At 47.2% G+C, this 23,885-nt stretch overlaps 1 protein-coding gene across 1 annotated transcript in view; it reads right to left on the bottom strand.

Moving 5' to 3' along the window:
* Positions 1–23,885, bottom strand: part of SNX5 (sorting nexin 5) — a 361,295-nt gene that overhangs the window by 108,909 nt on the left and 228,501 nt on the right. The window contains exon 8 of the mRNA XM_069607548.1: positions 12,950–13,025. Coding sequence (XP_069463649.1) covers positions 12,950–13,025 — 76 coding nt within the window. The remainder of the gene's footprint in view (positions 1–12,949; positions 13,026–23,885) is intronic.

Below are 23,885 nucleotides of genomic sequence, written 5' to 3'. Positions count from 1 at the left end.
CCCCCAATTATAACATTCTTCACATTTACTTTCTGCATGAATTGCATAAGGGAAATTAAAAAAACTCCAGTCCCCACTATTAGGAGCATACATATTGCACAAATAGTATGGAACATCTTGAATTTTCATAGTAACACAAACAATTGTTCTATTTAAATCCTTTTCACATTTCATATCTGTAATAAGAAGATTCTTCCTTATCAAAATGCAAACCCCTCTAGAACTAGAAGGGAAGGATGAACATTAGACATTACAACCCACCCTCTTTTCCACTTATCAACATCGACTTCCAATAGATGCGTCTCCTGTAACATTGCGATATCCGTCCCCAATTCCTGTAATCTTTGGAAAATAGATTTCCTTTTATTTGAGTAGCCCCATTAATATTCCAAGAAACCACTCTCAAACTCCTTTTACAAGTGGAAGCCATAAGAGGTCTGTCACGTACCCCTCCTGTGATGAATCCTAGCAATTCAAAGTAACCAAAACCTATGGCAAGAAAATAATTATACAAGAAAAAAAAATAATAATAACTTCTTGGATTTACACAACCCAAACCTCTGGAATCTCCCTTCCACAATCACATTGAGAGGGACTGTCCCGCTCCCTCCCATTTATTCCATTGTATATACTAAAATCAATCAAATATGTCACATGACTTCCTTTTACCATTTATATATTCATACTTGACCCCATAAACTCACCATACTCCAATTTCAGTTAATGTACAAAAACCAGATAAATCTTCTATAGTCTCAGAGTTCCATATAGTACTAATAATGACAGAGACTTAATACCTAGTTCCCCAGCAGACCATTCACCCTGGTAATCTATACTAATATTAAATTAATTCTCAATTACTCCCCAAACTCTTAATCAAGCATATCCCATTTCCATTCTTCCCACACCTTGAAAATGCCACGCACTTACCAGTTGTTACTAGCTCAACCAAATCAATGAGATTACAAGGCAAATTATTCACAGCCCATGTTATCCTTCTTAAAAATACTACATGTATATTCTCCAAACTACAGCCCCTGCGCCCTATATGTAAGCCAGAAATTAGATGATGATTCAACTCCGAAATACAAAGCCACAATGTGTCCATGAATGTTAACCTGAACTTCCATGTAAATACATAAGCAGCAACAGCATTCTAGTGTTTACACCCTGCTAAACCACCGTGTAAATTCTTCTGGTGCATTAGATAATCATATTCAAGAACCATATCCCACAATATACTAAATAAACCTAATGTAAATATGAATCAGAATGTATATTCCATGAATGCGCTTAGCATGTAAAGGATGTACCAGCACAAGACAAAAAATAACAGTACAGGAGCCCCTACTATATGCTTGGCACTGCACATATCCTTCAAAACCAGACAGAAGAAGAAGAAGAGCGCATGAACTAATTGTTATTTACATTTCACTTTGTTAGATTACCTAGCACAATAACCACATTAATACATTAATTTCCCTCATAGATAAGATACAGCACTGTAAAAACCAATTATATAGTCGCCGGAAGGGGCAGTTGGCAATCCGCATCATGACGGGGTGTAGAAAGATGCAGTAAAAGGATGGATTGTGAGAAAACAGGACAGGGAGAATTTAATCCATTAAGCATCACAGATTGAAGAGACATCTCATCAAGGGCAGTCAACATGAAGCGGTTAATGCCGCCAACACATCACATCAATGGGTGAAAGAGAATTCCACTCATTGAAATATTAGCATTCCATTTGCACCCACTACCAACTACCCCACCCCCCGATAAAAGCAATAAACTCGTAAACAAAAGACAAGCTCAAAAATATTATAGACAGCCCTATATCCTTTTACAAATAAAGACTGTTATTTTGTTTTCATTTCCATGCAGTGCTGATCAATGTTGGCACAATCCACGCAATAAAGCTAGGAATACAGGAGGTTGCTTTTATGTACTTGCACGTGGGGCTAATAATCTTAGTCTGTTTGATATACTTTACAGTGGATAAAACAATCTTTCTACATGCTTATTTGCTTATGCATAAGGTTTGTTTTGAAATAAATAGCACCCCTGCAAAACCCACAACCATGATAAGAATCTTCCTACTGTCACTACGATTGTGAGGAATGGGAAACACAAAGTATATTGACAATCGATTAAGTGGATACATTAATGTGATTGATGCGATGTATAGACAAATATTAAATAGTTAATAGATAGTGTGTTAAATTCAAATCAACCCAAATGTACCGGAAACACCACCACCCAAAATTAAGCCTGAGAATTTGAACGGAGGATGAAGACACAACTAATGGATCAACACGCAAGAAAGTCCAAATGCACCAAAGCTTTCACAAATACAAAAATCTGCCTGTGAACAACAGCACATTTTGATTCTGCCTCGTATGAGAAACTAGTTGTTAAATAACATCAGTATTCGAGTGGACAAACGTACACAAACCCAGTACAACATGGAATCCACCTTTTGAAACGGTTCTTATAGGTCCTTAGAAAGTTTCTATATGTCTTGTTTCTCCCTAGCAGTTCACAGGCTACATACTGAATAATGGATTCCCCATAACCTGCCGAACACACGTGTCCCTGGAACCTCCCCACCCATCCCCCATCCCCTCAAACGATGGCAAACACTCTCTTTAACCCACCGACTGAATCCCGACTTTAAATGAATTTTGAGCATTTCGGTGCGTTCAGTATCCATTTTCCCCTCCTGTTTCAATACATTTTAGCCCGGTCTCGTGTGTTGGAAACAATAGGAAGCGTTCGGGATCCATCAGGAATCGAATTTCCAAAAAGCTCAAACTATAAGTACAATGAGGCTGTAGAGTTATTTTAAACAAAGAGAGGGGGAGTTGTCTAGAAAGCAGTAATGAACAGACTAAATACTTAGGGAGGATCCATACTGCTGAAGAAGCAATTAGAAAAGTACTTAAACAGTCCAAAAAGTAGAAACGAATAAATCCTTAAGCTGAAAGGAACACAATAAAGGTGTATCCTCAGGAGCCCTAGTCTTTTGAAAGTTTGGAAACGTGCAATTAGACTCCCCAAGCAAAACAGGTTGCTGACAAATTATACACAAAGAGAGGGGGAGTTGTCTAGAAAGCAGTAATGAACAGACTAAATACTTAGACAAAAACATGGAGGATCCATACTGCTGAAGAAGCAATTAGAAAAGTACTGTAGAGTTATTTTAAACCTTCCAGGAATACTTACCGGAGCGTGATGACAAGTAGGAAGGAAGTCGACAACTGGAAGATGAGAGGAAGGGAAGGGGTACAGAACACGTGTTTAAGCCATAGATCAGGAAAAACGTGTAGTTGCAACTCGATAGACCGGATTCCTTCACCTACTTGTCTCTCGACTACTTTCATTTCTTTCAAATTAAACAAACATTATTGGTTCTTCCCCTCCATCCCAACTCCACGCTCACCTGTGACATACCTCCCATTTGGCGTTTACCCCTTTTCAATTCAATCGCATTCTTTGTCCCCGTTCTAAGAAATCAGTAACTTGTTGTTCCAGTCCTATACAGACACACAGAAGCACATGCACCACAAAGGTTTTAAAACAAATGCCCATTAATTAGGTAACTGTTTGGGAGCTATCACAGTTTGATGGCTTAAAAGTGGGTTCAGCATATTGAAGAGGAGACCGACTTCATCTTTCTTGGCCCCTTCCAGGCTCACCAAAATCTTGAATATTGCCTTTCCCAGCTTTCTGTTCCTCTCTACTTCCAGGATGGGAAAGGAACCACAGGGTGTAACACGGACCCAGCCATGACTATCCAACCTCAAGTTAAAGTTCAAAATGCATGTATTCCAGCCAATACAACCAACGATTGCTCCCCCAGTCCCACCCAAAGCTAGCAGAGCCACCGTAGTCCAAGCACCAATTCATTTTTGTTTAGATCAAGTCAAACCCTTACAGAGGTCTTAAATGCAAAGGAAGCTACAGATAAAACATTCTGCTGTTTGACTTTCTTAGATTGTCCAGGCAGTAGTACATCTTAGCGTCACGCCTCCATCATAGGAATCACTCCCCCCATTCTCAAAGAGAATGATCCAACAATCTGCAGTTCAGAACCATTCTAAAAATGAATTCCGGCACAAGCTTCCGAATCATGTGGCCCTGTGCAGAGAAGATCAGCACCAACAGGCGGCTCAATTGAAAATAGCATGCAATATAAATGATCACGTTAAACAAACTTTCCAGGAATCACTTTGTTCTATGATCCTTCTGTGCACAAGTGCACTCATTTCTGTAGGCTTTTCAGATAAACCCCCATGCCCTGTGCCCATCTTAAAATCAGGGGCTTCTTGTGAGGCACAGATGGTGTTAAGAAATGGTACAACCTGGGATTCCCCTGGACTGCACCTTCAGGGAAAGGTTCCATGGCGAGTGTGCGAACGAAGGATCATTAAAAAGTAAACAACCGGCCCTAGATATACACAGGCTTGAATGGAGCACCATTAGAACAAGTGAAATCCCACCTTCAATATGGAGGGCCGAGACAGCGCCCCCTCTGCGCCTCTAAAAAACGATATCTACTTGATCCTCCCACTTCATCAGGTGCGGTGCGCTGTTGCCAAGCGGTGGTGGGGCACAAAAACCACCCGTGCATGTACAGAGGAGAGGAAGCATCGCATGAAGTATGCAGGGCCCACCTCTTTAATCGGGCATGACCCCTCTTTATCCCCTGACCGCTCAGGGCTTGCGACCCAGCAAAGACTAAGGTAGCCCCTACTTCCTGCACATCTGCCCCAGACTGTCTCTGACACATGACCTAAGTGACAAGGGCTCCGGGGAATCCCTGCTGCTGCCATATTTGCCAGGCAGGTTGAAGCATATGCTGCTGGCGGAAACTTACAGGGGCCCCACTTCTGTTGCAAAGCTTGCCTGATCGCCTCTGGCATACCCGGCCCAGCCTGAGAGGGCCCAAGGGGCCCCCTTCAACTCCAGCAGGACAACCCTAAGCTGCTCCTGACATTCTGCCTGGGTCGGACCCTGTTGGGGCCATCCTGTACTGCTGCTGCACTGGGCCACCCAGCACATGTAGCGCAAGGGATTAAGAGCCTGATTCCCAGAGCGTTTTCCTATGGGATAGCAGCATTATAAAACGCTTCTGTGAATCAGGCCCTAAGACTCAGAAAAAGGAGCAAATCAGACAAGCTACTGCAATGCGGAACTTCGAGGAAGCCCTGGCCAGGCTGCCTCCCAAGTAAGGACCCAGTGGAAATATTGTTCATATATGCCCCTTATAGACTTGGAGTATTTTAAAACTATTTTTATAGCGGCTGCTTCTTAGGGGTAGTATTAAAAAGGAAGGGTTAGTTAGATGCTAACCCTTGAATCTTTGGCCGTGTTGTTCCTTTTCTGACTTTCAAGCCATCAGGTCTTTTGTTTTTATAGTTTACAGACGTAGGTGTGAGTCAGCCACAATTTGATTTCTTAGAAACAATTCTTGCCTATTGAATTTAAACCAGCCAAAACTTCATAATCGCTAAGTCACTTTGAAGATTGTCATGGATTTAAAGCTAGGGTCCTCATGAAAAATAAAGTTCAGAGACAACAATGAGGAGGCAAGACTCTAGAAGAGAAGTTCTACACAAACAAAGGACATCTTGCATAACAGTGAAAACGTGCATTTGCAGCGACACCTATTGCAATTCTGAGCAGATCAACTTCTGCACAAACTATTGCAAACTGACCCATAAAGCCAAACAGTGAAACTGGACAGTTGCACTTGGGTAATATGTCAAAACGTGTCTTTTTATAGTACACCTTACAATTGTTCTCATTACCAGCGGACTACAGACGCCCTGAAATTGAACCTCCATTTCCAAACATCAAATGATTTTGGCAAATTCTTCTTCTTCTTCTTACCACTCTCAGATAGTCACATGTCACTTACCTTAGTACCAACTTTTCAAATGTTCGCCATCTTTCCCGTTTTTATCCAACCCTAACTTTCCCACTTTTCCTGCCAGCTTTCACAATGGGGTACTTCCCAGACTCTGCATAGTCACTGGAGAGGGTTAGGAGCAATTTTCAAAACATCTGTTTCCCACCATGGGGTTGGATGGACTGTTGAAAGTAAAAGTAAAAGACAGAACAATAGAAAATAACTCCCCTGTCCAACAATGGGGAGGGGAGGGGAGAGAAAAGAATCCAGAAGGATTTTAAAAAGGAGACAGTTGAAAGGACATTTAAGAAGAGGCAGAGAAAAAGAGACTTCCCTTGGGGAGGGGGGGGGATTTGCTGCCATGCGCGGCCCCCTGGGGCCCTAATCCTTTGGGAAAGCGCAGGCGGCGCAACGAGGATCCTTCGCAGAGACTGTGCAGGGTGCCCGAGCCGCTATACCAGGAGCAGCTCGGCCGCCCCTGGGAAGTGGTGCCTGTCTGCCCGCCCAGGGGCCAGACCGGACAGTCCCAAGATACAGTTATGGCCCGGCAGCGTGGCAGTGGCTGCACAGGCCCATCAAACACAGCCCGTCCAGGACCCTGTGTAGGAGGCGTCCCCGACCAGGCTGCCCAGCCGTGCCCCAAAGGCCCGCCTCGTGGCCAGCGAGGTGGGCCTGTTAACATAAAAATCCTCTGGGCCGAGTTTGTCAGGAGCAGCCCGGGAGGTTGCAGAGACACACTGCAGAAGGCCCGGGTTGGCCAACGCCAACCCGGGTGAAAAGGAGGCAGTGTGTAAGTCCTGGGTCGCTCCATTGAGCAGCCTGGGTGAAAAAAGCCCTGTGCTTCCCAGCAGAGCGGCCTGGGTGAAGAAACAGCCTGCCCCCAGCGTTTCTACAATGCATTGATGAGGGGCGACCCAGATGAGGCCTGACACTCTGCAATGAGCGCAGCGACGTCCCCATAGCAACAGGGACGCCATCGGCTTTGATAATGGTGCCCGGCCACACAGTGACTTTGGGTCGGCCCCCCCAGCCAATGGGGCACACCCATGAACTGAAAAGAGGCTGCGGCAGTGATGTTGGGGGGCGCCCAGCCAACGGGGTCCACCCTAAAATGATATTTAGGCCGCGGGTCGCTGCAGTGTTGTCGGGTGGGCCCCCCCAACCAACATGGGCCACAAAGTTAAGATTTATACCGCAGGGTGCAGCAGTGACATCAGGTGGGCCCAGCCAACAGGGCCTGCTCTGAACAATAACGTGGCCGTGGGTGCGTCGGTGAGTCTGGGCCATCCCCAGGTGCATAGAGTGCCGCCCAGGACAATGAAAAGGATGCAGGATGTGCAGTGGCCCCACGTGGTGGACGGGGCCAGCCTGGAAGAAAAGGAGGGGGCAAGGCCTCATCAGTCATCTGTGGGGCAGGGCCCAGTTCATCAGCCAGTGTCATCAGGAGCAGCCCTGCACATTGGACAGACCTAAAGGTACTGTGAAGCAGTGGCTGTCTGCAGCAGTCACCCCAATGTGGCATGGAGTTTTGGGTTTGCGTAGTAGGTCTATCAGGGTCTCTATAAATATTCACTCTGGTGTCTTTGTCTGTTACTTATCAAGGAACTCAGGGTGTAGCCCATCTCCTGTATTAACCCTTTCTATTTGCAGGTTGCTTGGCGCGCCTCACCAGAGTAGGTGGTCTGGGATGGTGGGGTGGTATCCCTGGAATCTGTCGCTGCTCCGGGGAAGGGAAGAGTGCGCCCTTGCCCGGAGCGGGCCAGTTAACCAGGTGACATCCGTAGGTCTTTTACAGGCCCAGAGTATTTATAATACTAGGCATCCCGGGCCAGGAAAAAAAACAGGGACTACATGCTGCTGTAGGGGAAGGTACTTGGTGGACAGACTGTTTTAGAAGGGATCAAAATACATCTCCACACACTTGATGCATATAGGCATGTGTTTATATCAGTAATGGCCACCTAAACCATCACTTTCATCTTACACCATAGAGGATGCCTCAGAAAGGTGGCGGGTGTCCATTATAAAAAATAGGAAGCATCTACTAACAAAGTCACCAATCCTTTACTGGTGGGGTTGGTAATGTGTGGGTAGGTTATTTCAGAGCAGTTTATACAAATCTAAACCGAACACCTACACTATCTCCCGACTAGACCTGTTTTTACACTTTGAGAAAAGAGCAAAATGCCCTTATTAGCAATATATATGTGTAATGGTAATTCCGCCACAATAGATACATGAGTTTAAGGGTTAAAAAGATGATAAGAGGGTTTGGGGGGCTGTTAGGAAGAGATATGGGGCAGCCCAATAATGAAACATGCATGGGGAGGATTAAGAAAAAAAAAGGAGGAATTTCTTTAAGAACAAAGCCGCAGTGCAACGTATAATTTAGTCTATTCAGACTTTAGCTACAGAGCTTTTTCCTTTTAATTCTGGGACTTCAGGACAGGCTGTAGGACGATCTCACATGTGGCATGTTATGAGAATGTGTTATGTTATGAGAATTTATAGAGCGCGCAAACAGCCAAGGGCATCTTGGCACTGGTAGACAGGAAACAGCAGAAGGGAGGGTAGACTCAGAGCAAGTGAGTCTTAAGTGCACGTCTGAGTGGAGCCAGTTATCCATGGCACGGATAATGAAAGGAAGAGAGTTCCGAAGTTGGCTTGCTACCACAGAGGAGCACTTGCCTCAGCATGTGTATCTAAATTGTGGTACTAGTACAAGTCTGGATTCAGCCCAATGGAGGTGCTGAGAGGGAACATAAAAGCAGAATTTCTTTTGCAGGTATTCGACACCCATACGATGTAGGGCACGGTGTACAAGGCACAGGGCCTTAAACTGAGCACGTTTAGCAACGGGGAGCCAATTCAGCTGGCGCTGAACCAGGGATATATGTGCTATTCTTGGGAAGGCAGTAGCAAGTCTGGCTGCAGCATTCTGGAGGACCTGGAGACTGTAGATCTGATAGAGGGGCTGAGCAATGTAGAGGGAGTTACAATAGTCCACTAAAGAGAGGCCACCACAGGGGCCTGAAATTGAGAAGGCACGAAGGGCAAGACTTTGCGAAGGATTTTAAGTTGAAGGTGACCCTTCAGACAGACTGCTTTGATTTGGAGTTCCATGGAAAGAGAGGATGGGGGTCCTACTGCCAAATCACTTACCATTGGAAGCGCAGGGAGGAAAGGGACCAAGGGAAGGGGAGTGCAAAGTGAGGTTTCCCCAGAGGAGCCAGTAGCGAGAGACAAGATCTGAGCCTAGGTGCAGTTTCTGAAGAAGAAAATCAAGACGGAAACAAATTTGAGCTTCGCCTGCGTATGATTAGCAGACAAACCCAAAAGAAGTGAGGAGTTTAGAGAGGTGTTGGATATACACATTAAATAACACAGGAGATCTAGCAGAACCCTGGTGGACAGCACAGGAAAGGATGAAAGAGAGAGAACGAAGAGAGGATAGAGATAGATATTGTGAATGGTCTTGAAGAAAGCACCGAAACCGGGAAAGAATGACTCCCGAAATGCCAGCACCGGCGAGGCGGTCTAGAAGAGTTGCGTGATCCACCATCTCGAAGGCAGCAGTGAGGTCCAACAAAATAAGGACTCCCACTCCGCCCAGGTCATATATAGACATAAGGTCATCGTACACAGAGCAACAGGCTTTCAGTCTCTCGCCCCAACCGAAGCCAGACTGGTAGGGGTCAAAGAAGGAGGATTCTTCAAGAAAGGAGGAAAGAATGGGACCCACCAGAGATTCCAAGAGTTTCATCAGATAAGGGAGAAGAGAGATAGGCTGGAAATTAGATGGTACAATGGGATCCAAGGAGTATTTTTTCAGGAGGCGCACCACAGGGGTATGTTTCAGAGGGGACGGAATAAAGCCAGTGGCGAAGGAGACCTTGACCATGTGAGTGAGCACAGTGATGATGGAGGGAGGGATTTCTATGATCACAGTCAAGAGTAGCAGATCTGAAGGAGAGGCCGATTTGAGTCTGGAGATCGCCGATGCAACTTCATCCTGAGAAACTAGTGGGGGGAGGATGACCACAGGTTAGAAGGGCAGTGGGTGAGGGGTCAATGGGAAGAAGAAATAGGCTCCTTTCTAGCTGTAGCAATGTGGTCACGAATAGTGTTGATTGTCTCAATAAAGTAGAGAGTGTGTCGCACAGACTAGGAAGGGATAACCAGTTTGGCGGTTATAGAGGACAGGGAGTCCACGACTAACTAGGGGCCTGTGTTTTTTCAGTTATGCCTCCACCAAGTTGGAGAAGTAGGTACATTCAGCCTGGGTTATCGCTGAATGGTAAATTAGGGAGGAATGCTCAAATCGATTTTGACCTCAGGGCAGTAGCGCAGGCACCACTTGTGCTCCACTTGCCTGCCAGCAGACAGACAGAGTGACCGAAGAGTCATTGAACCAGGGTTCCGAGGCCCGAGCCCTGAGAGTACAACATTTAAGAGGTGCCAACTGATCAGCCAATGTGACAAGAACCTGAGAAAAAGTCTCAAAATCAGCATTAGCACAGCTGGTCAAGGAACTGAGAAGAGATTTCAGTGGGTGGGGCTGGCCGCCAGTTCCTTCTGCAGAGCGCGAGGGGTCTATACCTCCTAGGAGAGACTGTCATGAGAAGGGAACGATAAAATTGTCCAGCCATGTGATGGGCGGGCCGGGTATACGAAGGTGCCAGAAATAAGAACAAGTATAAGATCGAGGGTGTTGCCACAACAGTGTGTCAGGTCAGAGACCAATTGAGGTAAGAAGAGACCATCTATAGCAGCTAAGTGCTTCTGGGTTTGGGGATCAACAGGATTGCCCAGTCTAAGATTATAATCCCTGACAATGCAGAGATTAGATATATGGAGCTGCAGATCAGCAGCAAACTCACCAAAAGAGTCAGAAAAATTGGGGTCCGAGCCGTGGGGCCAGTAAATCTAAGGAGGTGGAGAGTCAATGATCCAGAAAGGGTGAAGCGCACCAAAAGCGCTTCCATTTTAAGACTGAGTTAATGGTAGCACCGTGCCTGGATAAGTGGATTTATAGATAATGGCGACGCGGTTCCCAGGGTGCTCAGCCATCTGGTCACAATGAAGGATTTTGTAGCCGGGTGGGAGGAACCACCGAAGGGCCAGAGGACTCACTGAACTAGGTTTCAGTGATACAGGTGAGATCCAGGATATGTTGAGAGAGAAGGTTGCAGCAATCCATGGCACGTGCCACAAGTCAGCGGCAGTTAAGAAGGACCGGGAAGAGGAAGAGGATTCAGCAGTGGGGGGGTGTAGCGTGTCAGAATCCTGGAGGGAAGACAGTGGAAGGAGGGGCGTAGCTGATTAGCATTTCATGCAAGCAGGGAGGGCATCTAGGACTTACCACGCAAGACCATAGATGATTGATTACCTGCGGGCCCGTCTAAGGCCCAGATGGGCAAGACGCTGGCACAACTTTGGCGCACACACGCTGCTCTCCCAGTGTTGTGATGTAATATGGATACACATGGTATCCCTGTAGCCAATCCACCCAATCGAAGTTAATGGGACTAGAGAAAAGACTGTGCGTGGAGGTTGCATGCAAGGGTTGAAAGAAAACAGCTGCGAGTACCGGAAACAAGCCACTGGTGCGCAGTGGAAGGCCAGTTACCCTCCGGCCATAGTTATGGTTTACAAGGAGATGAATTAAGTTGAAAAATAAATTAACTCAAAGTAGATCAAATATTATGTGAGGATGCGTAAAATAAATCAAACTGCCGTCCAGTCAATGCTCAAAGGAACTCAGTAAAAGCACAAGAAATAAAATGCAGGTAATACATCAATGTAAAGTTACCCACAAGGAAGCAAGGCCGTACCTGTCATGGCGAAACTGGGGAGCTGTGCAACTGTGGTACTTCTCAGCCACTTCATTCCCACTACACAGTGATTTAGTCTAACAGTCCAGACAACAATTGGTCTACATGCCCGCCTAGTTCTCAGGTAAACTGCTCAAATGTAAGTAACAGGTTAAATGTTAACATAACATGTTAAATGGCATTACTCTGAACTATCTTCTTTTGTTACTTGCCATTTTACTGCTGGTCTCACAACTGGGTTACAAAAAGTGTTCAACCAGACATTGAGCCAACTTCTGTTACTGTTTGCTATACTGGGACTTCTTTCTCATCCAACCTTACCTTTTCTTAATGTCTTGCAGTTACTCCAGCTTTCACCAACAATAGCTAACAGGAAGAAGGTCATTGGAACTGTTTTGCATTGGGTGGATTCTTACAGACCCCACAGCTTTAAACAGCTATCTCGGGATGGATATACACAATGAGAACGGACACTGCCTAGGTAAGCGTATTGATAAGAGTTCAGCTCCAACGCTACTCCTAATGATTTAAACACCATAATACCACGGCCAAGCACATGTTTATTCTTCCTAGGTGGCTAATGCTGCCCAGCTGCTCTCTGCAAATGTGAACTGTGACTGTCATTGAATGTAATATCTATGTAAACTATGATCCAAATCACCACCAACACCCTGACTACTCCAGTGCTTCAGGGCTATACAAATGGCACTTAAGTGCTCAATAAGATCTGAATAAAATAAAAGATTGAACTAAAGTAAATACACCTTCTGCAGCATCTCAACATGGGTAACAAAACTACAAAAAGTAATCAAAATAGTCAGATAATGCTAAGGAGGGAACCAAAAATGTAAGCATGTACACAATAGGGGAGAGTGGCGGGGAAACAGGGTTATGCAGGCATCAGGTATTCAAACTGCTAAAGAGAATAAAAGGGCACACAATTGTTCAGCAGAAGAAGACGCCAAGAACATGAAACTAAGGGAAGTGGAGAAATTGGGGGAAGTGGGAATAAATGGAAGGTAGGGACAACGGTATACAAGACTGAATGGGCCTGGTAGACATTACTTCAAATTAAATCTATCTTTAAAAAGGTCACCACTCTGCTCAGAGGCCAAAGGTACTCTACTCAGAGTGAGGCTTGTATTTAGGTCATTCAGTTAAGCATAATGTAAACCAAGACAATTTAAATTTCAGCACTTACTTCCTTACAACAGTCGTCTCCTCAGATGCTAGACTCGTCATGCCAGCTGAAGTATGGATATAGTCTTCGGCAACATCTGATAAAACACAGACACATGTTCAGTTTTTCGTGCGAGAAGGACCGGGTCAACAACAATTTATGATTGACTTAAAATCTCTTAAAGGAACTTAAAATAGGATGGTTCTTGATCGCTCCGATTAGTTTGCAATCATATTTTGCAATCATGAAATCCGTGTCTCATGGTTTCCCTTCTATACTTGGGTCTGTTCTGTTTCTTAGCTACCAAAATGATCTTTAATTTCGATTCTCTTCAGGTGCCTCCCCCTTACATGGATCATCTCACTTCCTCTCAACTTCAGTACTCTGTCTCAGATTCCCACATCGCCATATCACTTTTCGTTACTTACTCTGTTGTCTCACCCGCTAGTCCCCAGGGGTCTCTCGCTCAGCTGGCCAGAGCATGGCCATTCCCTTTGGATCCAGACCCTGGGGGTGGACCAGTGCAGGAGGATCACCTGGGTGAGGGGTCTTCTGGGAGTGGGACAACTGATGGCGAGACGCGGTATCCCCCTCCCTGTAATACCTTTACCCCATCCTACCCGGTAGGATATTTAGGAACTCTACCCCCCCCGCACCCCTCCCTTCACAAACACTTTCTCATGGACAGTTTTCTCTGGGAGAAAACAGATTTACACCCGAGAATTGTACCCGACATGTCCCAATACTATGGCCAGACAATGAATGGTAATCACTCCCCACGGACTTCCATTAAATCTGTGCACATGGATAAAAGGCGGAGCACGAGAGCAAACTCAGAGCGAGACAAAGCACACAAGGGAATAGTGGTTTCCCGATGCAGCTGAACGAGGGAAGAAAGACAGCAAACCAAGAAGGGTGCGCCCTTTCCAGCGAGAAAACCCTTCAGATTAAAAAGCATAAGGCCAGGAAACCAGAATCCAGTATTGTGTCGGAGATACCCAGGGCCCTCCTGCACGGCTGACTGAGTCAGGGAGGAAGAGCAGCCATCACGGTACCGTCCTCTTCTCCAAGATCAAAGCAGCGCCAGAGAGATCAACACAGCCAGTGAGTTGGGGAGACTGATGCAAGATCTGTCTATGTTGAAGTCAAGGTTGCAAGCAGCAACTGTGTATAAAGAGTGCAAGAACGAAGTTTGGTAACGTGTGATGAAAGACATGAGGAAAGCTTAATTGCTGATGGATGTTTGAACATTTATGGGGAAAGATACAATAACAGTGAGAGTGGTCCGGCACCATGTGGGTGCTCAATCAAAGGTCTCTGTAAGGTATGACGCAAAGAAGTGGTAAACAAAAGTAGAAGATTCATAAGAACATTGTGTGAAGTGAATCGACGTGGTCCTCGGACGGTTTAAGCAAAACCCATCACACATTCGAAAGTCTTTGATTTTTGATATCAAGAGGAAAATGTAGAAAGTAAGATTACATGGTCAGAGCCCGACCGAGGGAGACCAAAAGTGAATATTGTGCTGAAGTGATCCGAGCCCTAGCGAGGGAGATAGACGGTCCAAACCGAACAAGGGAGACCAATTGTAAACACTGTGGTAAAAAGGGATTCAAGCCTGAACGAGGGATACCCATGATGAGCACTGGAAGCGAGAACTAGTGCATGTGAAAATCCTGATAAGTAAGGAACTATGCTGATTGTTACGACAGGCCCTCTGCAGTAAGAGACTGTTATGTGAACGGAAGCTTTGGCAGAAGGCCCTGATACCTATGCTTTAAACTGTTTCCTCGTGACAGAGAAGCCAGAGAGTGTGCGAAGCTCGAAAGTGCGGCCTTGCCCTGTGCTGAAAACGTGGGGAAGGGAAGCCAACTGTTATCCTGACATATTATTTCTTTAACACTTTTCTTTTTTTGCATACAATATTGTCCCACATTATTTAGTATTTAGAAGTAAAGACTGGCAATAGCTATATTAGTATAGGCCCTTTTATTTTGACAGACACCACTAGGACTGCGTTATTATTATTGGATAGTCGTAGCTTGCCCTCATCCACAGATGTAGGTTTAGATAGGTGTTCAACCAACCCATCGAAGTTCAATAAACACCCTTGAACTGTGATATGATATGATAAGGCATTTATAACGTGCCTATACGCAAGTGTTTCAAGTCGCGATGAGGCAAGGAAGGGGGAACAGAGGGAAGACAGACAACGATCTTACTAGGCCAGGTGTCATTCAGATCATGCAAGTGCAGGGGAAGGGGGAAAGTAAAGTTCAGGGGTGGAGGGGAGTGCAGTACATGGGATAATAAATAACAAGATAAATAAAGAACGGCCAGCTGGTGACAAGTGCAGGGGGAGTGCAAACGTAAGTGCTGGAGGGGGATACATAAAACAGTCCCCATGTGCAGGGGGTTGGCAGGGAGGCAGTGCAGGCGTGCAACTGGCAGGGTTGGGCTCGAGATCAAATGGATGGCCAGTTAACCAGTGTAGTCTCAGTATCAGACAGGACTTCAGCAGGGGAGAGGGGAAGAGAAAGCAGAAGCAAAGAGGAAGGTTTTAAGGTGCTTCCGGAACCGAAGATGGTTCTCCTCAAGTTTAAGGGAGGCAGGGAGGCTGTTCCAGAGGGAGGCCCCAGCCGAGGAGAGATATCTACCACCAACCTGTAGCTTGGAGAAGCGACTGACCCTGAGGGAGTTGGAGGCAAATCAGCAAAGAGCTCGAGAGGGAAGATATTTAGGAAGAGATAGTTGAAGGTATTGAGGCCCCAGACACCAGAAGGCCTTGTGCACAATACAGAGGGTTTTGAACTTAATCCTCACAGCCACTGGGAGCCAATGCAGAGATATCAGTCCTGGAGAGACACCATCCCTGGGCTTGAGGCCAAGGACAAGTCTCGCAGTCCTGTTCTAGATGAGTTGCAGAGGGCTTAGAGTAGAGGCAGGAAGATTAAGAAAGAGGCTGTTGCAATAGTCCAGCCTAGAGAGAACCAGAGCTCTGGAGACAGTGAGCTTCTGGGGGAAGGAGTGGAAGGGAAGAATACCTCTGAGGGGGTGCAGCTGGTAGTGTGACTTCTTAGAGACGTCAGAAATGTGAGGAGAGAAAGAGTGTGGAGTCGAAGATGACCCCGAGGTTTTTAGCCTTGCAGGTGGGAGCAGGAAGAGGGCCAAGAGAGGCCGGCCTGAGAGTGACAGGAATAGAGGGAGCAGGTGTGCCGATGAGGAGAATCTCAGTCTTACTGGCATTAAGGCAGAGATCATTGGCGACACACCACTCCTGGATAGCAGACGGACAGTCAGAGATGAGGGAAGAAGAAGAGGTGGTCGAGGGTAGCCTGAAAATGAGCTGCGTTTCATCCGCATAGCACTGAAAATTGGGGCAGTGAGCGGCAATCAGGAAGTGCCAGGTATTGGCTGAACAGCCAGGGAGCTAGGTTAGACCCCTGGGGGACACCACAGGTAGTGAAAAGATAGTGGAGAGGAAGGACCCAAGTTAGACCTGGGAGGGTCGGTCAGAGAGGAAAGAAGTCAGCCACGCCAGGGCCTGACCGGTGATACCAAGGTCATCACCGAGACGATTGAGCAGGATGGCATGGTTGACCATGTCAAAGGCAGAAGAGAGATCAAGCAAGATGAGGACACATGGGGTGTTAGAGACAACGCTTAAGAGCAGGTCTTCACGGATGTTCAGGAAGGAGTTTCTGTGCTTCTCGCAGCTCTGAAGCCAGACTGATGGTCATGAAGACAACCAACAAATTCAGTGTGGAGATCAAGCTGGGAGATGGTCAGTTTCTCCAGGAGCTTGCCCAGAAAGGGGGTGATGGAGATTGGGCGATAGTTAGCCGGGCAGGAGGGGTCGGCAGAGGGTTTTTTAAGAAGAGGGTGCACAAGGGAGTGCTTTATGGGGGATAGAAAGACTCCAGTGGTGAAGGAGTGGTTGCAGAAGTCAGCCAGGGCAGGATCCAGGGAGTCGATGTGGTCCTGGATGGTTTTGGAGGAACAGGGGTGAACCTCTTTTGACGAGACTTTCATAGATCGGCTTGTCTAGAAACTTCGTCTGCGGAGAACAGGGGAAAGGCAGAGAAGGAGGGAGGAGAGGTGGCTGCTGAAGCGCCAGAGGATGAGCAGGGAGTAGAGGGAGGAAGGGGAGAGGAGGGGAAAGAAGAGTGAGGACAGGATGTCCTTAGTTATAGAGATGAAGTGAGAATCCAGGGCAGTTTCAAAGGGCCTGGGAGGGGACAGGAGAGGTAGAGACTGCGGCAGGATTGGCCAGTTCCTTGCAGATTTTAAAGAGTTCATCTGAGCTGTTAGATGCCGCAAAGACGCGGGCTTGGATAGGAGTTCTCTTCTTGGTGAGGACAAAGAGCCGGTATTGCCTTTGGAGCAGGCGGCATACCAGTTTGTCAGAGGATGTGCATGAAGCAAGCAATTTCCTCTCGGCCACCCTGCACTTGCGTTTTGGGTGGCAAGGTCGGAGTCATACCAGGAGTTGCACTTGGCTTTGGGCTTCAGGCGGATTCTCATGACCGGGGCAAAGATATCAAGAGTATCAGATATAGCAGAGTGGAGTGTGGAGAGGGCTGTGTCAGGGTGAGAGTCAGCCAAAGAGGGAGGAGGGGGTGAGAAAGTGGCAGCGAAAGCCTCAACTGATGCACGCTTCATGGGTCGGATGACCGAGAAGGTGGGTGGCAGTGATGGAAGTGACTTGGCCTGTTGGGTAGAGAGGGTGAGATGGAAGGAGAGGAGAAAGTGATCACTCCAGGAGAGAGGAGTGGTGAGAGGGATAGAGAGGGGGAGGCCGGGGAGATCAGAACATCCAGAGTGTACCCTGCAGAGTGCGTCGGGCCAAAGGGGAGAATAGTGAGTGAAAGAGAGTCACAGACGTCGCAAAAGAGTCCAGAGGGAGGACAGGTGGACGTTGAAGTCTCCAAGAAGGAGGAGTTGAGTGGTCGAGGCCAAGAGTGAAGAGGAGAGGTCCACCCACTCAGAGAGGAAGGAGGAGATCTGGCCAGGTGGCCGATAGATGGTAGCCATAGTAAGGGAGTGGCTGGGGGAAGAGAGAGAGCCTGCAGACGAGGCATTCAAAGGAGGAGTAGACCTGCGTAGGAATGACAGAGGCAGGAATCCACTTGGGGAAGATCAGGGGTACACCCCCTCTGGAGCGGTTAGACCTGGGCGCAGAGAGGATTTTGTAGCAGTCAGGGAGGAGAGTGTCAAAGCTTGCGACAGATCACTTGTGTCTGTCTTCACTGTTTGATACCATGACTTCATTACAACCACCATCACCAGCCTTCTTGCCACAGATGCATGGATGAATCTGGACGCATGCTCATGCCCTGGCAGTTCTGTACATCCCTCCTACCCCTCTGCTTCAGTTATTTTAGTCACGGCTTTATTTGCAAAATTTTTAATCCATACTTTGCTACTCTTTTCCACAATATGTGTGTATTATTTTAAGCGTTCTTTTAACGCAGACCCACCTGAAGCCAGCATCTGAGTTCTTTACAATGGTTGCAGACAATATTTGACAATTACACTTAAGGCAGAAGTAAAGGCCTGGTTGTTAAAACAAATTGGGCTTGAGGCCATAAAAAAATGTAGACGTAAGATTGGAGTCTTGTTTGCAGGAAGATTTGGGATTAGGCTAAGGTGTTGCATTAAGGACAAGCATTGTAGTTTCCAGGGATAACTTGAAGGTCAAGTTTTGGGGTTTGATTCAGAGAGGTAGCTATGTAGTTTTACACATATCCATTTCTTGGTAATTCGGAGAAAGATGGCAACAATTTCTATTTTTGGGGTTGTACTGGTCAGTAGGTTCGACATTGATTTACTTCTGAAAGGCCCCAATGTTTTAATTTGTATCACCACACCAGAAGAGGAAAGCAGAGGGGCACAGTTGAATTAAAAGTACACCTATGTGTCCTTAACTAAACAAGCAGAGATGAGGCTTTGGGAGTAAAATGGTGGCTTTAGGAATACACATGTGCGTTTTAGATCCTCCATTCAGAAAAAGACAGGCTATGTTCAGTTCTCTCCAGTTTGTATTGACCTATGGATTCCTTATTTACTCCTTTGCCTTTTTCCACCTGCTTTGCTTGTACTTGGTGGACTTTAGCATAACTGGCGTCCTCTGTTGGTCGGCTTGGTGCTTCTTCTGGATCTTCATTTCCAGGAAATTCCATGGTGTATTTCACTCTAGCACAAACTACTCACAGAGACTTCCCTTAGTCTGTGTAACGCTCACCTGGTATCCACGGAGATGTCACTCAGCCTGTTCCGACCTCTTATGACCTCAAACCCTTCCCTGGAGTCTACTCGACTGGAGACTGGGCCTTGTTTTCTTGGAAAGTGTGCTCTCCGTCCTGCTTTCAGCGCAGGGGCGCGTTGATTGATGCAGGCTCGTTGCTGCCTAGTTACTTCACTGGCAAGAGTCCGACAGGTCAGTATAATGAGTCTTTTGAACTGTTCTCTAACTTCGTTCCTTTCCTTCCTTAGATGATGGCCGGTGTCCGGGGATGGCGACGTGCTGCTGAGATGAGTAGCGCGATGCGCGATGCGATCCTTTCGTATTTGTATTGAACTGAGTTATTTTTCTGTGTCTTTTAGGTGCTGCAACGTTTTCAGCGTGGATGCCGGTTATGAAGAAGAAATGCAGTGAGTAAGCGCGGTATGCGGCACCTCTAGATGTTTCCATGCTAACCTGGAGTGTCTTTTCCCTCTTGCAGATGGATGAGAAGTTCCAGAGACAGAGTTCCCCCAGAGCGGCTGGGATTCAGGTAAGCGTTTGAAGCTTGTACAGTCTTTAAAAATAAGCGAACATTTGCTGAATGCTTACTAATGCCTTTTTTCTTTTCTTTTCCCTTTTCCTTAGGAAGCGGCGTGCCGGGATGGGAATGACACCGCCGAAGATGCGCGCAGAACAGAAGGAGCGATGAATGATGGGCAGAAGCGCCGCAAGGTAAGGCTGTTCCTAATGGTGTTCTTGTTCTTGCAGGAGCTGAGCGCAGAAGAAAGATGCAGGCCTACTGGAGACCGATCCGAACACGGTGAGTGTCACCAAGTCCGACTCCAAGTGGGTCTTTTGAGGGATGGAGAGGCCCTTGAGGGCCATGTAGGTGATCGTGGCCTGGCTCCAGCCTGAAATCTTGGGCTGGGGACATGAGGGACAGGAATCAAGACAGCACTCACCCCCCCGCCCCCAAGGCCCCTCTCAAGGTGGCTCTTCTGTCTGGTCCTGGTCTGTTTGGATGGTTTTGATGAAATCGTCTAAGCAAGTGAGGTGCATGGATGTACTCACAAGGCTCCCATGTCCTGTCCTGTGGACCATACCCCTTCCAGTCTACTAAGCAGTATAATTTGGATCTGACGTACTTTGAATCCAGGATGTCCTTGACTTCGAATTCTGGCTCCCCGGCGACTACTTCTGGCTGTGGTGGCGTTGCTACCTGGGTCCCAGGTTGAACAGGTGTAAGGAGAGACACGTGGAACACAGGATGAATCTGCATGTTTGACGGAAGAGCTAGTCCGACCGCCACAGGATTTATCACGGAGGTGACGGTGAATGGACCCAGGTATCTTGGACGGAAAGTTCGGGTTCCATGTTTAGACGCCAGCCAGACTTTGTCTCCCACTTGGTAGATGGGGCCTTTGCTCGGTGTTGATCAGCAAACTTCTTTTGGCGATTCTTAGCTTGAAGTAGGTGTTCAGCTGCCCTTTTAAAGGTTTGAGAAATGGTCGTGTGCAAGGTTTTGACTGCTGGCATTTGCAGGGTTGTAGGAACGTCCAACTCAGAAGTACGTGGGTGCCTGCCATACATGGTATAAAAGGGTGTCTGCCCAGTGCTGGTGTGCAGAATAAAGATGCAGGCCTACTGGAGACCGATCCGAACACGGTAAGTGTCACGCTGCAGGTGCAGAAAACACAAAGCATGTTTCTCAGCCTGGGCGTGGCTTAAATAGTTTCTGGGTATCCCAGGTGTCTCTGGGCTGAACCACACCCAAAAGACTAGACTGCACATGCAGTTCTGGGAACTGAAATATGTGAAGGGGGCATCCATCTTGTCCCCATCGCCAAGTCCGACTCCAAGTGGGTCTTTTGAGGGATGGAGAGGCCTTTGAGGGCCATGTAGGTGATCGTGGCCTGGCTCCAGCCCGACATCTTTGAGGGCTGGGGACATGAGGGGCAGGAATAATGACAGTCTGTGCTCTGAAATCACACATGACTGCTAAGCCTCCTAGGGCAGTCCAATGTTCTTCCGTTTTCCCTTGTGCCTTTTCACAAAAATGATACCTTCGCAGGATAAGGGCGAGTTTGTTTTTGTAAATCGACCAGTCTACCCATGCACTTGGTCTACCCTGAACCCTCCCAACCCCCTGTCTGTACTTGCCCTTCCGGGCCCCCTACCCCTGCACTAGTCTGGCTGGGGCTGCACCGCTTAAGGTATGTCCACCCCCCCCTCACACTTAGCTCGTGGACCTCCTTTCCCCTGCACTCTCTCTGCATTCCCTGGCTCTGTCCACCTGGCCTCCCCTAGCACTCATTTAACCCAAGGCCCTTCCGCCCTGACCGAACTCCCCCCCCCCCCACCTCTCTCCCCTCTCATTACTGCACTCGCATGATCCGAATGTCACAAGGCCTAGTAGGACCGTTTTTGTCATCCCTGTTCCCCCCCTCCCCTTGTTGCGCCTTGAAAAACATTGTGTATAGGTGCATTATAAATACCCAATAAATAAAATAAAATGTTAATCCTTTTTAGGCATTTCTCGCTCATTTACTCCTAGTCCTGAGTGCATTCCTAAGACAATGCACTCACTCTCCACTTCATTGTATGTGTTACGTGGAGCCAGGATACAATGTTAAAATCCGTTTTCAATGTTTTCCATGGTACGGGCAGCTCGGCCGATTATGCCAAAAATATGCTTGGAGGACCAACCAACATGGTCTTGTCTTCCTCACCACAAAGCTTTAGGGGTGGTACTGTTGTGTGTCCCCGGTCTCTGTAAAGTATTGTTGCCACTAGGCTAGGATTTCCCTATGAGCCTAAGTAACTGTGGATGTCTAGCAAAGTTTGAAAGAGTCAGCAAGAATCCTGCACTGTCCTGCAACAAGGCTCGATCAGTGTGTGAGCTCAGATCAAAAACCCCTTAGGCGAACTAAGGAAATCTTAATTGGAAGCCCCTCCTTATATTTCTCCAATGACTGGAAAGAATCCAGTTCTTAGTACAGACAGAGCACATGCTCATCCACATCAACACCTAATGTGGTATGAAATGTTTTCGGATCTGGCCATGCAACCAGAAGCAAAGCACATAAGGGAGTGAAAGTCAATGCTATATCCCTTTCTCTGTAGTCGCACCAAAATGCACAGGGCATTGGGGTAAATGGAACTTGTTACAGGCTCCGAGTAAGCTTGAAATTCTTGGAGTCTGAACTTCCTCTCCATTATGCTTCTGATAGTGTTGCCAAGTAGGTCAAGATGCGCTGGAGACAGGTATGCCCTAAGGAGGACATTTTGCTTTCGAATGACTGGCATCTGGAGGACTAATAAAAACGAAGAATAGCGCCCTGAGAGGAACAGGATTGGCTCAACTCTTTCAGACCTCCAAAAATGTTCAACTTTCACCAGGAAAAGCTGTGAGCAAGCAGATTTATTCAATGCCCCTAGGGAGGAGAGCCTGCTACGCAATACCCTCACTAGGGGTCAGGGCAAACAGGTTCCCACTGGGTGTTACACCCGTCCCCTCCTATCCCCAGCTGGGTAAAAGGAATGCCCAAGACAAGGCATTCCTTTCCCATCCCTTATCAGACTTCAATGCTTATTGGTTATAAGGGAATTGAAGATGTTACAAAGGTACAGAGCACACAGATCCACAGGCACCACAGACGACAACACCAATACTGAGTCCCGCCGTTGGAGAGAAGGTACGTAGCTACTGTGGGTGACTGGCTGGCGGGTGCAGAACATTACACGAAACAGGGCTGACAGAGCCCATAGCCCACTTGGGGCTAAGAACCCAAAGACCCTGCAAGGGTGTAGTAGAACTATACCGAAGCTGGCTGAAGTAGCCCGTAGCCCACCTGGGGCTGATATATCAGGAACCCCGCAAGGGCACGAAAAAGATGAGATACAGTAGGCTGGGTGAAACAGGTCCACAGCCTATGGGCCATGATCAAATGGTAAAATACTAAGACAGCGACTGAACTTTGGTAAACTGGAGATTACAGTAAAATACACAGGATAATAGAACCCAGAAGGAGGGGAAATTGGCAGTTTTTGGAATACCCGACCAAGACAATGGGCCTCATTACAAGTGTGCCGGTCCGGAAACAACAGTGCCGGTAAGCCTACCAGCATCGTTGTTTACGGACCGGCACACTACGGGTTTGCCTGCCGGAGCAGCTGTTCCCGACAGGGCAGACCCTGCCAGACACAGCAGCCACTGTAGGCAAGCTGTCACAGAAGCAACAGTAACGTTATTAACGGTGCCGGTGTTTCCGTGGACCCCACTCCCCTGGAGTCCTTCTGGACTCAATGGGAATGGGAATTCACAGAATTACCGGCGCCTGACTTCACAGCCGCTGGGGTTGTAATACCCCAGTGTTACCGGGAAGTCAGGTGCCGGTAATTCTTTACGGGTCCGGCGGCAACCCACCGGTATCACCGGCAGGGTTGCTGCTGGGCCCGTAATGTGGCCCCTTGTTTTATCTCAAGTCAAGCCACTGATCTTTCTTTTTGAACTTTACTTTTGTTGCGAGCCATCTACAGGGCCAGGAACTCAGAGACTGTAAGAACTTTGTGGGTGGGGTCAGCAAATCTGTCACCACTAATCTTCCTAGAGGGAGTAACCCTTAGACTAAGCTGCGACTTTGTCTCTCTTTCCTTCACTCTTTCTTTAATAGTGGCAGGGTAGAGATAGGCTAGGACAGCTTTTCTCAGATGACACTTTCTTATTTTGGA

The sequence above is a fragment of the Ambystoma mexicanum genome, chromosome 4q (genome assembly GCF_040938575.1).
Source record: "Ambystoma mexicanum isolate Mex_15411 chromosome 4q, UKY_AmexF1_1, whole genome shotgun sequence".
Classification (NCBI taxonomy): domain Eukaryota; kingdom Metazoa; phylum Chordata; class Amphibia; order Caudata; family Ambystomatidae; genus Ambystoma; species Ambystoma mexicanum.
This window is presented reverse-complemented; position numbering and strand designations above follow the sequence as displayed.